The 13,167-nt window shown below is 43.6% G+C and overlaps 2 protein-coding genes across 4 annotated transcripts in view; one reads left to right on the plus strand and one right to left on the minus strand.

Annotated features, from left to right (window-relative positions):
* best1 (bestrophin 1) overlaps positions 1–3,361 on the minus strand; it is a 15,658-nt gene extending 12,297 nt beyond the window's left edge. The window contains exons 1-4 of one of the 3 annotated variants that reach the window (XM_035396126.1): positions 3,286–3,361; positions 2,676–3,052; positions 2,137–2,231; positions 1,420–1,653 (exon numbers count right to left, since the gene is read on the minus strand). In XM_035396126.1, coding sequence (XP_035252017.1) covers positions 1,420–1,653; positions 2,137–2,231; positions 2,676–2,827 — 481 coding nt within the window. In that variant the 5' untranslated portion in view covers positions 2,828–3,052; positions 3,286–3,361. Of the gene's footprint in view, positions 1–1,419; positions 1,654–2,136; positions 2,232–2,675; positions 3,111–3,285 lie in introns of those variants that run through there. The other 2 variants (XM_035396129.1, XM_035396128.1) reach the window with 2 other exon arrangements.
* A 2,013-nt stretch (positions 3,362–5,374) lies between these two features.
* On the plus strand, positions 5,375–12,827 carry LOC118215554 (IgGFc-binding protein-like). Its single transcript, XM_035396448.1, has 4 exons — positions 5,375–5,613; positions 9,119–9,220; positions 10,352–11,524; positions 12,349–12,827. Exons 2-4 carry the CDS (start codon positions 9,136–9,138, stop codon positions 12,741–12,743), a joined length of 1,653 nt encoding a protein of 550 aa, XP_035252339.1. The 5' UTR covers positions 5,375–5,613; positions 9,119–9,135; the 3' UTR covers positions 12,744–12,827.
* The last annotated feature ends 340 nt before the right edge of the window (positions 12,828–13,167 follow it).

Raw genomic sequence — 13,167 nt, forward strand, 5'->3', positions numbered from 1 at the left:
ACATCAGACTATGGCAATGGCCCCACAGGAATGAAACCTCATGTTTGGTACTTTCCTAGCTCAAGCACTAATTCACGGCACAGTGGCGCCCCCCAGTGTTTGGCATTGCATCCTGCCCCGTCACTGTTGTCGGTGGCCAGACAAGAGCACTACGCTCAGGATATCCTTCCTGTGCTGACCTCAAGAAATGGCACTATTATTCAGCTGTTAGGTGATTTGTACCAAAACATTTTGATAATGCTGTGCAATGCCAATGTTTTATTGAAGAATTTATTTCAACTCAATAACAGTTTTTTGAAAAAAAAAATTATATTCTTCAACAAAACTCAAACAAGAAAACTGTCAAAATAAATCTCTGGTTAAACCCCAGTATTTCTATTCACGTAATAAAGGGGAAGTGCTGAATCTGCTAATCTACTCCACCATCAATTTGGAGACCCTGCCAAGAAAAGCCTTCTCTGGCCAAGCATTTATAGACTCATAATACGGCACAAGTTGCACATCTAGGATGCGAAGTATAGAGCAAAACATTTCAAGTTTCAGTCCTGTTAAAACTGTGCTATAACTTCCCCTGTTGGTGGTGCTATGACTGTCTTTGTTAGCGGTGTTATACCTGTCTGTGTTAGCGGTGTCGTACCTGTCTGTGTTAGCGGTGTCGTACCTGTCTGTGTTAGCGGTGTCATACCTGTCTGTGTTAGCGGTGTCATACCTGTCTGTGTTAGCGGTGTCGTATCTGTTTGTGTTAGCGCTGTTGTACCTGTCTGTGTTAGCAGTGTCATACCTGTCTGTGTTAGCGGTGTAGTACCTGTCTGTGTTAGCGGTGTCGTACCTGTCTGTGTTAGCGGTGTCATACCTGTCTGTGTTAGCGGTGTCATACCTGTCTGTGTTAGCGCTGTTGTACCTGTCTGTGTTAGCGTGTCGTACTTGTTTGTGTTAGCGGTGTCGTATCTGTTTGTGTTAGCGGTGTCGTATCTGTTTGTGTTAGCGCTGTTGTACCTGCCTGTGTTAGCAGTGTCATACCTGTCTGTGTTAGCGGTGTAGTACCTGTCTGTGTTAGCGGTGTCGTACCTGTCTGTGTTAGCGGTGTCGTACCTGTCTGTGTTAGCGGTGTCGTACCTGTCTGTGTTAGCGGTGTCGTACCTGTCTGTGTTAGCGGTGTCATACCTGTCTGTGTTAGCGGTGTCGTACCTGTCTGTGTTAGCGCTGTTGTATCTGTCTGTGTTAGCAGTGTCGTATCTGTTTGTGTTAGCGGTGTCGTATCTGTTTGTGTTAGCGGTGTCGTACCTGTCTGTGTTAGCGGTGTCGTACCTGTCTGTGTTAGCAGTGTCATACCTGTCTGTGTTAGCGGTGTAGTACCTGCCTGTGTTAGCGCTGTTGTACCTGTCTGTGTTAGCGGTGTCGTACCTGCCTATGTCGTACCTGCCCGCACTAGGTGCTCCATGGTGGGAAAGCGCTTGTAGACGGCGGTGCTGATGGAGCGGTAGATCAGCACGCCGGAGAGGTTGACGTAGCGCATCAGCGTCCTGCGGATCAGCCGCGTCGCCTCGTCGCCTCCGCGTACGTGTGCTGCCACCAGCGAGCCCAGCCTGTCGGGCCAGGGCACGCTCTCAAACTGGCCCCACCAGCGGGACACCACCAGCGTCACATAGAAACCTGTCACACACACACAGAGTCAAACACACACACACACACACACACAGGGTCACACACACAGTCAAACACACTCACAGTCACATACACATACAGAGTCAGACATGCACACACACAGAGTCAAGCACATGCACAGAGTCACACACACAGCATGCACTGTGCAGATACACTGGTTATCACAACATAACATTACAGTACAGAACATTTTGATAAGATGCGACTGTCCAACTGAACAACAAATACCAAAGTGCAAACATTGCTATCTGACTATATCCTGAATGAAAAATATGGTCACACTCAGTTTGATATTTCTAGGAAAAATCGCAATTGAGTCAATAACAGGTATAGCTATAGTAAGTTCCATTCTTTATGTTGAAAACAATTTTTGTAAAATGTACACAAGTATAGCACATGAATTGAGAATTTTGTTTTCAGAAGAATTGTGCATGTGTTTGTGTTTGTGTGTGTGTGTGTGTGTGTGTTTACCCAGGATGAAGGACACAGGGATCAGCTCAGCATAACGGTTGCAGTAAATGGCCAACTTCTCAAACAGCCTCTTCTGGCCTTCATTCAGTAGGAACCTGATGAGAAGAGCCAATCAGATGCTCAGCTCACTTTGAGAAGGGCCCAATCAAACAGCCCAATCAGCTTCACAAAAATTTACATTCCAGAATTAAACTATTCACTAAAATCCCCCAGATAACTGACCTTAAATTTTAACAACAGTTTGACAAATAAAAAAAAACTGTCCAACTCTCTTTTACCAGTAAACCTTGCCCACCTTGACCTTTAAAATAATAGGTATCACTAGCTACCGCTCAAAAACTGTAATCGCTACATGTCTTACCTTTCTGAGATTCAACAGTCGCTTTCTATCCCTGCCTCCTCTGCCTTTCACCCTTCTCTTCCTTCCTTTTTTCCCCTATCTGTTCCCTTTCAGTTAGGTTTTAATCCCTTCCAACGACAGTGGCTGAAGTCTCTGCCTGCCTGTAGCATATGACCAAGCACAGGCCTCTGGCAATTACCTGTAAATGACACTGAGGGCGCAATAGAGCGCAGTAAAGATGAGCAGCTCCCTGTACAGCAGCTTGTAGATGCTTCCCCTCCAGCGCAGTAGCAGGTGGAAGAAGCTGCCAAGGCCGGCGTCGGCCACCCTACGCGAGTAGGTCACCGTCATCACTGCCCCCCGGTGGCCCGGCTGACCTCCTGCGGCACGCCTTTCCGGTGCTGGTGTGAGGACGGCGCGGAGGCGAACAGCCTAACCGACTGACACGCTGACTGACGAATGACACGTCAGGCACACGGGCTCTCACATGTTGGCAGTTAGGCACGCGTGCTCGTTAACACACAGCGAGGAGTCAGACTGAAAGATTTTATCACTGACACACAAGGCCCAGAGGCTCTGACATAGACAGACACAGAAACAATATCAGGTCATTAGAAAAGAGAGCGAAAACGGGGGGAAGGGAGCAGACAGAGTGCGTCGGTTATAATCATAAAGCAACTTATACAAGCGCTTAGAACACAGCCATTAATCCGCTCCTGAAGTTAAGCACTACTGTAGTTACCAGCCATGAAGACCCTTTTCTATGGCTTTGCTGATGAAAATGTAACTGATAAATAGGGTGTACTCACTGTGTTCTGTGCTGGAGTGTATGTTCCTGAGCCTTCAGGAAGTGAGGGAGCGAGGAAGAGAGAGACGGAGGAAAAGGGGAAAAGAACGATGGCTGCCCACACCTCCGGTCACTTGGTATGTTAATCTGGTTCAGCAACAAAGCAGCATTGTGAAGCCGTGGTCCTTGCTAATCTGTAAATGACTGCGTACCAAGTACTCACAGAACACCCCCCTGAGCGCACACACACACACACACACACACACACACACACTCACATGTAAACACATGCACACACACACATACAGAAACATTGCACGTACATAAAACACACACACAAACACAGGCACACACCCGTACATGAACACACACACACACACACACACACACACAGACATACTACATTACACGCATAAACACACAACCCATAAATGACACACACATGCAAGCACACACACACACACACACACGTACATGCACACGCTCACACACATAAACACACACCAGTCTTGTAGTATTCAAGTCCAGGACTTGGATTCGAGCCTAACCGGACGGAGTGTGGCGCAGTGGGTAAGGAACTGCGCTTGTAACCGAAAGGTCGCAGGTTCGAATCCCGGGTAAGGACACTGCCGTTGTACCCTTGAGCAAGGTACTTAACCTGCATTGCTTCAGTATATATCAGCTGTATAAATGGATACAATGTAAAGTGCTAAGTAAAAGTTGTGTAAGTCGCTCTGGATAAGAGCGTCTGCTAAATGCCTATAATGTAAATGTAATGTAACCATGACTTGTGACTTGACTGTCTGTGACTCCAGGTTTTATGCCTGTGTTAGTGGTGTCACCCCACTTTCAGCGTCACACAGAAGAACATGGCCATCTACTGTAAGGTCTCTCCGGACAAGGAATAGTAAATCTTTGCTGGTTTTTTTTTTTTTTCAATTTGTGGCTTCAAAATGTCATCAAAACTTCTTTCCTTGTTTTTACTAATTATTATTCCCAAATACATCACTTTCTGACAAACTTTAATAGTTTTTACAGAGGCTAAATTTGAAAGTTTCGCTGGAAATAATTCTTGTTTATGTAAATGAACTTTTAGGCCAGACACCAATGAGAAGGCATTTATCTCAAGCAGAGCTCGTTCAGCCTGCTTGGTAGGAAGATTGCCGTATGGTAAGCCATGTTGAGTGATGATGACACAATACTGGGCCACCTATAAGGAAATGCCACTGGTGCTACTTTGTCTGATACTAATCACAAGTCTCAGCAGTCAAAAAAAAAAACAAACAAACAAAAAAACAGGGGCCTACCCTGCCTGACACCTCGTTTGATGTCAAATCCGGGAGGAGAGGTGCCCTTGCATAGTGCAGCAGAGCTATTTTTATCTCTGAATACAGGTTTGGTGTTATTAACCACGTTGTGCAGTTCAAACGGGGCCAGTTTTCGCCTGTTTTTCATTGTTCTGTTTAATAAATTATAACTCCAGATGTGCACATCTTGAATTGATGAAAACCCCATTACCATTTCATGTGATTGCTTAAAATTATTCATTTTCATAATAAATATGGACTGTAAATGCAAAACAATCCTTGCAGAAAATGTGAAATGATTTATTTTTTAGTTTAGTGTCCGCCTCTAAAATGCAAATCAGAGGCGAAATCGATAAAATGTCAAGTAACAGAAAATCAAGAGATAATTCATTGCGTGGTTTTGCGTTTTTTCCTTCTTTTTCCTGCCGATTACATAATCGCTAATGCTCCTGTACCACAATCAATAATTATTCCCATTGGACATTTAGCTACATCAGCTAATAACAATGTGTCAGTCGGTCCGCCTAAGAGGCGGATCGGTCTCGGCTGTGCCGGCTGGTGGAGAGAGCACACCCACCTGGGCTGCGTTGGCTAATCAGCCCAGGTGCTTAAAGGTGTGCTGCTCTCCACAGTTCGGGCCCGAAGGGACCGGGAGCTAAAACTGAGAGCGCAATTATGAGTTTTGGTTCGGTTCGTTTTATTTTATTTTAAAAACGAAGGGAAGTAATCCTCAGCTGGGATGCTGTCGGAGCTGGACCTGGCCGGGAAGGCGGGTCAGCTACGGGCGGCGCACGGGAAAGTGATCGCGCCGTTTTACTTTCTTATGTCTTTGTTATTTTAGCTAATTGTTTTTGCCCGGAACATCTTGAGGGGGAAGGGTGAAGAGGTCCGTTTATTTGATTTCGTGTTTGTGTGTGCGCTCTCTCTCTCTCCATGCGACGAGAACGGTGTTCCCCGGTACTGTCGCAATTCCCTGTCCGGTGTGTCACGCTTGGCGTGTAACAAACGACTTCCGATCTTGACAGAGGAAAATTGCTTGCAAGGTACTCGGATACACATGCAAAATGGACGTATAAGCAAGTGCACGTTTAAAAAAAAAAACTTTGTGGTCGTCTTGGTTTTGTATGAAAACTACCTAACTTACAACTAATAATTGCCCAAAAAATGTAACGTTGCTATTATAGCCGAATAATCTTCGTGGGGAAACTAAATTTCACTTTCTTACAGCATTTTGTGGATAAATTCACCTCCCCTTCCCTTTCTTTTACACAATCACATAATGGTTATTAGCCTACTCTTCTATAGGTTTCAGAGCAACATGGATGTTTCCCGTAAATGGAGCTGCAATTCCTGTGGTGTTTTCACTCCTAGTGCTGAGCAACTGACATTTCTTTTTTTTAATTAGGTAGGCCTAGCCTATTTAAATTAGGCCTAGTCGATCGACGTCGACAACTTAACAAGTGAGGAGCACTTTGAATTTATAAACCGATCAAACAGCAAAAATGGACAAAAGGTCAAAAGTAGAAAAATGTGTCCGAATGATTCTGCTTGTGTGCAGAAAATAGCAAGTGATAGCATGGATTCCTGCAGTTTGTGGGAAAGTTTTACAGCCATGAAACTGACCCCCAAGGCCAATGAGGATTTGGTGGCTTGTGGGCACTGCGGAAAATGGTTTCATGAAACCTGGGGAGAAGAGAATGGCCTGCTGGATGAGGATGAATTCATTTTCTGTGTTCTGGGGCTGTAAGGTCAGAGCCCAGACACAACTGTTTAGCCATTTAGATATTGGACTTATTATTGTTACCGTTAAGCCATTTTGAAATTCAGCATATTAGCCTACTCTTGCTGTGTTGCCATTAGACTGATGAAATACATTTTTAAGACATTTTTTAAACCATAGTGTTCTGTGCCTTTGATGGCATCTCTGGCTGGAATGATCCCATGGGATGTGCATACAAAAAGACATCTAATGTGAACATTCCATTACTAAGAACAGGCCTGTCTCTCTACAAAATCTCAAAAACCGCAGAGTACCCTAACTTAAGTTACAATTTTCTCCTTTTCGTGACCCAGGCACGTGTGAAAATAACCCGAAGTCCATAAAACTCACAAATTTTGGAGTGACCCAAATGTGTTATCTTGAGCTGTGGAGGTTCAAAGTGTTGCCCTTGCGTGTTGTCATACCGTCCACATTCTGAAACTCAAGTGTGAACAAATTTCCATTGGTCCCACAGGGGGGAAAAAAACACCTCCATTTTCATTTCATGCAAAATGCAGCTTGATTTAAGTATATATTTGAATGTCAAATGTGTGTGCTGAGGAGACGTGACAAACCTCAGATTCAGAAGGAAAAGACAGCCTGTGGTTTATCAAGCTTCAAGGTATCAGGTAAGACTGTTGTTTTTGTGAATAGACTGTTTTTTTCTACCTGTAAAGGTAGGTGTAACTTGTGTTAGCTTTCACTTTTAGCGGGCTTTAGTTCAAATGTAAATTTAATTTAGTTTTTTCTTCGATGCAGTCAATGTCACAAATTTAAAAGTTGACGTGTACCAGTCACTGATCTAAACAAATTGTTTTCCATCATCAAAAATGTTATACACCAGGTAGTGTTTCTTGATTAAACCTTTTAGTAGAAGTGGTCTGGGATGATTAATGGTTTACTCAAACACCTAGCAACTTTGAAACATGAAAGTCTGCATTCGGATACAGATATGACATGATGTACCCAAAAATTATTTGTATAGAAACGTAGATTTTTTTTTTTGTTATAATGCACAAATACACAAATTCCATTTTATGGCAGAACCAACCACAACCATTGGCTTGCATGGTCATTATGCACATAAGGTCATAAAATTCTGCTCCACACTGGAGAAACACCTCGATTTACTATTCAATTTGCAGTAGAAATTTGGCAGTGCAAATAAGGTTTGGCACTGGAAAGGAAATGCATGTCAGATTACCTCATGCATGTTGAAAATGCAAAATCATTTTCGTAGAACTTGGTTCTCGAGTCCTGCTTATTTAAAAAAGCTCTCCTTTGCTCTCAGAAGCATGTGTGTGCATATATTGCACGTTGACTACTTGTTAAAAGGTGAATTTGTTACAAAATGCTTTACTACTCACCTAATGTAAAAAAAAAATAAAATAAAGTGTGATCCCATTACTGAATTTGAGCAATCATACACTCATTTTGGCACTGCAATCAGATGTCGCATTTCTGGTTATCGGATCATCATTACACCTAATCTATATCCACATGTCAGCTTTGAAATTACCCCACGATTATGTCTACACTACACAAGGTTTAGTGTTGGACACTGACAAAGAGTGACTACTATATGCAGGGTGGGAGATTTTTGGTCCACCAGCCACAGTGGCCGGTAAGTGCCAACATTTTTACCCAGCTCATTTTTAAAAAAACATCACAGAAAACAAAGGTAGATACAGGATACATTACAGAAAATGCACACGTTTATTAGTTCTGATAAAACAATATTTATTTAATGTATAAACCATATACACCTCCATGTACCCCCTCTGCAATAATATCTAGGTGACACAGCTCGAAACAAATATGGAGTTGAATCAATAGGCTCATATTTAAGTTGTTGAACACATCTATTTAACATTTTTTTTCTTTATCTTATTAAAACAAAGGAGCTCGTTGTTATTTGCTTTGTCTTTGAATTCTTCCTCATCTAACGAAAAGTTTCCATGTGTCCAAGCTTTCACCAGTTGGGAACCTGGGTCTTTAATTTGGTCAGTTAAAATTTTTTATTTATTTTTCATGGCATGCATTTCTGTTTCTGACATAGTGTGGCTTAAGAATGTGAATAATCCCTCTAGACATGAAAAGCACCTAATTAAGAAAAATAAACAGCTTGTATAAATTGTGGGATTGCACTTGTGGTTCGAACGAAAACCAGCATATGCAGGGGCCCCCAGGACTGAGTTTTGGATCCACTGCTCTAGTGCAGTGATTTTCAGTCCTGGACCTGGCGGGCCACAGGGTCTACTGAGTTTTTTTTTTTTTTTCACCTTTAATATCAAAAACACATTCAGACCCAAGAAACCAGGTGAGGTGAGTTAACTGTGTAATGAACTGCTTTACTTGTCCGATTGAGTGCCGACTAAAAGGAAAACCCAGCAGACCCTGCGGCCCGTCGGGACCAAGAATGAAGATCACTGCTATATTCCAAGATGACCATGTCAAACAAATTCAAGTAGTTCCATGAACAGCAGAATGAAGCCAATGCCATGACCTCCACAATCAGCAGGTCTATACACCATTGGAACTTTGTGCGGTGTTCTGGAACGCAGGATGTAGAATAGATTTCCTCCTTCATCCCTCAAAGAACTCAAGGCTTTCATTTTAAAAGAATGGACCAATATCTCACTACACACAGTTCAGAACTTGTATGTCAGCATCCCAAGAAGGGTTGAGGTTGTTATGAACATATAAAATATGACTGTAAAATATAGTTGTACAATCTATCTGTGTTGGTGGATGAGATGTGTGTGGTATGAGAGGTGTCCTTCTTGCAGCTCATTGGATTGTGGGAATGGCGATCTTTGTCGCTGGTAGTAAAATGTCGCTTACCTGGAGCCAGATGGTGGCTGCATTCTTCTTGACTTCCCTTTGTACAGGTGAGCCATCTCAAAATGTCTCTCTTGCTTTCCTCCTCCCCTCTGCCCCAGAGCTGTGCGTACTGTTATTTACATGTGCGGACTTCAAATTCACAGTGTTAATGAGGAAATAAGAATAAAAGAAAATGATTTTTTATCTTAGCTAAAGGGACTCCAGCAGTGTGTTAAGTCAACCGAGTCCTTTAATAATTGACATGAAGGCCGTTTCCATCCTCTGAACTTGTTTTAAATGTGCATTGTGATCTGTTGTTTGCCAGTTCTTGTGGGTTACTGAATGGCAAACCTGGTAAAATATGTGGATGCTGCACGTTTCTTGTTTCTAGCTATATACTTATTGGTTAGTCAATTAGACAGGCGAAGCAGTTCACAAATACAATTAAGTGATGTGACGTACTGTTGGCCCTTCTGTTGGACTGCAGTCCCCTCTACTGGACACAAGAGTTTATACTAATCTTTTCTGTGCCAAAGAGATGGCATCATGGTGTTTTCACTGCCCTACATCCCCTGATTCAATTCCTTCAGTAGTGTTATTCATAGATACCATTATCATCCAGTTTATATTATAATAATTGGTCAGGACAACAGACAACAGATAATACAGTTAAATAATTTATATCTTGGTGTAACAAGTTTTGCAGTCCTTCTCCCCACAAACTGCACAATCCTCAGTTCTGGGACTCACACATTGTGTGCTGGTTACATGAACGTCGGTACACAGACGAAACAAAACACACCGGGTAAGGAAGGGGATTACACAACACGTCGCTCCCGTGTGCAACTCTCATTCCAGCACCCCGGTCTCTCTGCAGGCAGAGCAGATAAACAACCAAACGTAGTTGCAGACAGCCATGGTTTCAGACCAGCTAAACCGCTCCCCCTCTGCCTGCAGATGGTGCCCTAGCCACGCCGTCCCTTCACACTTGGGACATAATACAGTATCACAGGACTGTTTAAATATTGTACCATTTCTGACTGTTCAGGAAAAAAAGGTGTTTGCTCATTCTGTAAGCCAACCAACAGAATTGCACATTTTTTCTGTCATTTGTAAGAAATCACTGCTGTGTAGCTAGATGATTCTGACATTGGCCTAGCTGTAAATTACTGTAATTGTCTGTTCTTGGACTTTAACAGGATTCTGCTACCCTGAGAGTTCTGGGACTGAGTTTGTAACAGCCTTCATGGAGAACATAGCTTATTACTACAGAAGTTCTCCCACCCTCAAACTCCACATTTCTGCCCTGAGAAAAGGCACACAGGTCAACGTCAGTGTGGTGGACCAAACCTTTAAGGCAACCTTTACGATGTCAGCTGGGCAGACAAAAGAGTTGATCCTCCCCAGCGTGTTGGAGCTGGACAAGTTTAACACTTCCTACAAGACAGTTCGTGTGACTAGCAGCTCCCCGGTGACCGTCTTCTCCGTCAATCAGAAGTTCACAAGCTTTGACACCGGCATGGTTCAGCCTGTGCAGAATCTGGGTACAGAGTACCGTCTGGCCTCCCCAGCAGATCCTACAGACCACTTATATCAGTTTGTCGTCATCAACGCCCAGGTTGCCAACACGGTCACAGTTTCCCAGCCATCCCAGGAACCGCTCACAGTCACCCTCGGCCCATATGAAAATGCTAAGTTCCAAAGTCCGAAATACCCTGTGTCCACACTGGTGACCGCCCAAACCCCAGTAGCTGTGCTGTTTGGGCACCCCTGCGTTGTGAAACCCCAGTGCCAGTGTGGCCTGGTGTTTGAGCAGCTAACCCCCGTTTCCAGCTGGGGGAGAACCTTCATCGTGCCGTCCCTCTCCGTAGCAGACGCAAAAATTAAACAGACCATTCTGCTAGTGAAGTCTGACGGCACTGGTCCAGAAAGCATTCTGCCCTCCGAGTACCTGGCTCCTCCAAATTCCAAAGTACCAACACTGATGGACACCTCCCTCTACATCCAGGCTCCGATGCCAGTTTCTATCAGTCTGTTGGATTTTGGTGTCATGGCTTTGATACCAGTGGAACGTTTTTCCACCTGTTACCTGGTACACACCTTTTCATGGACGCAAAACTTTCTCCTGATAGTAGTGAAAACTGCTGACAAGGAGGGGGTTCGCCTAGGGGAGCAGCCACTTTCTCCAGGTGTGACCTGGGTCCCAGTGAGAAACTCTGACTACTCCGTGGCGCTAGTCGACCTGCGGTCTATGAGCATGCACCGTGTCGTCTGGCACCTGACTTCCAAGATGGGCGTCTACATTATTGGGAAACAGTCATGGTTTATGGGTTTATTTGGGAGCCCAGCTCTGAGCCTGAAAGTGGAACCAGGTAATGTCTTAGTCAAATGGTCTTAGCACAACAAGAAGTGTGTATCTTTGTGTTTGTTACCACACGATTACATTACAAGCATTTAGCAGATGCTATTATCCAGAGTGAGTTACACAACTTTTACACAGCATTTACATTGCATTTACAGCATTTACATTATACAGCTGGATGTATACGGAAGCAATGCAGGTTGCTTGCTCAAGGGTACAACGGCAGTGTCTTACTTGGGAATCAAACCTGTGATCTTTAGGTCACAAGACCAGTTCCTCACTCATTATACTACACTGCCGCCCAACACGTGATTAAAATGTATTATAACAAATGTGTGACATTGTCACCGCATCATACTGTGTTATGAAGATGGGTAATGTTTGTCACAGGTAGTGTATCCTTGTCAGGAGATTTTTTAATTGGCACACAATGACCTGGGAGCAGCAGGGTTGGGTATTGGGATCAATATGGAGGCTTTTACTTCACTTAGCAGATGTTATCCAGAGCAGCTTCCATTGGAAACCCAAGTGCAAAGATCAGGGGTCAAAGTGCAGTCATTCCCTAGAGGGGGAAAGTATAGTCCCAAGAGAGCCAGCAAGCTGAAGAAGTGCACGATTGAGGATTTCCCAACTACACTACTGAACATTAAACTTAAAATTAAAGTTATACAAACAAGGGCAAAACTACCCTAATGAGCACTGAACTTCATTATACAAGGGCTTAAATACTGAAAGACTGAATGAGCTAGTTTACATTGTTTTTGAGGAGGCAAATAATAGTAATTCATAAGATGGTGACATGAGTGTTATCTCTGTGTTTGTCTGTGTGGTCAGATGGTCGTAAGTGCCGGCTATACGTGGGTGTACTGGACCTGGTGCAGGAGGAGAAGAGCTGGGCAGATGCACAGGCCCACTGCAGGAACCTCAACAGCCAGCTGGCAAGTCTCGATGGAGAGGAATTCCTGCTGTATGCTGGCCGGGAGCTGAATGGGACCCAGCAAAGTGCAGTCTGGGTGGGCTTGCGCAAGGGCATTCTGTCCGAAAAGTGGGGCTGGCTCAACAGGGAGCCAATGGAATACACTAAATGGGGATCAGGCCAACCAAATAGCTCCCTGTATGCCCAGTGTGGCATGATGTCTGTGGAAAATCTCACCTGTAGCGCTGTGAGCTGCTGTGACCAACTGCCTTCCATCTGCTTTGAGCCTGGGCGTGAAGTTCCGTTTCCATAGCGCCCTTAATCCAGTGGTCACCAACCCTGTTCCTGGAAATCTACCCTGCTGTATGTTTTCATCTCAACCCAAATTTGGCACACCTCACTCTACTAATTAGCAGCTCAACAAGATCTCTAGCTGTTGAATGTGTTGTGCTTTGTTAGGGTTGGAGTGAAAACCTATGGGATAGTACATCTCAGTACTCAGTACTAGTAGATCTCAGTGGATCAAATTAAATGCGGGCATCTATCTTATTTTACAATGAATATTTAATGTAGCAAAGATCTTTGCTGAGTCGGAAATAATTTATAGATGAATAAATAAAAATAATTCTCAGTGGAAAAAATTTGTTTAATGAATAAATTATATTTCTTGAATTATTTATCTGATGGATTCATTTCCTTAGGTCAGAAACACCATTTTAAACAAGACCAGGTAAAAA

The sequence above is a fragment of the Anguilla anguilla genome, chromosome 16 (assembly GCF_013347855.1).
Source record: "Anguilla anguilla isolate fAngAng1 chromosome 16, fAngAng1.pri, whole genome shotgun sequence".
Classification (NCBI taxonomy): Eukaryota; Metazoa; Chordata; class Actinopteri; order Anguilliformes; family Anguillidae; genus Anguilla; species Anguilla anguilla.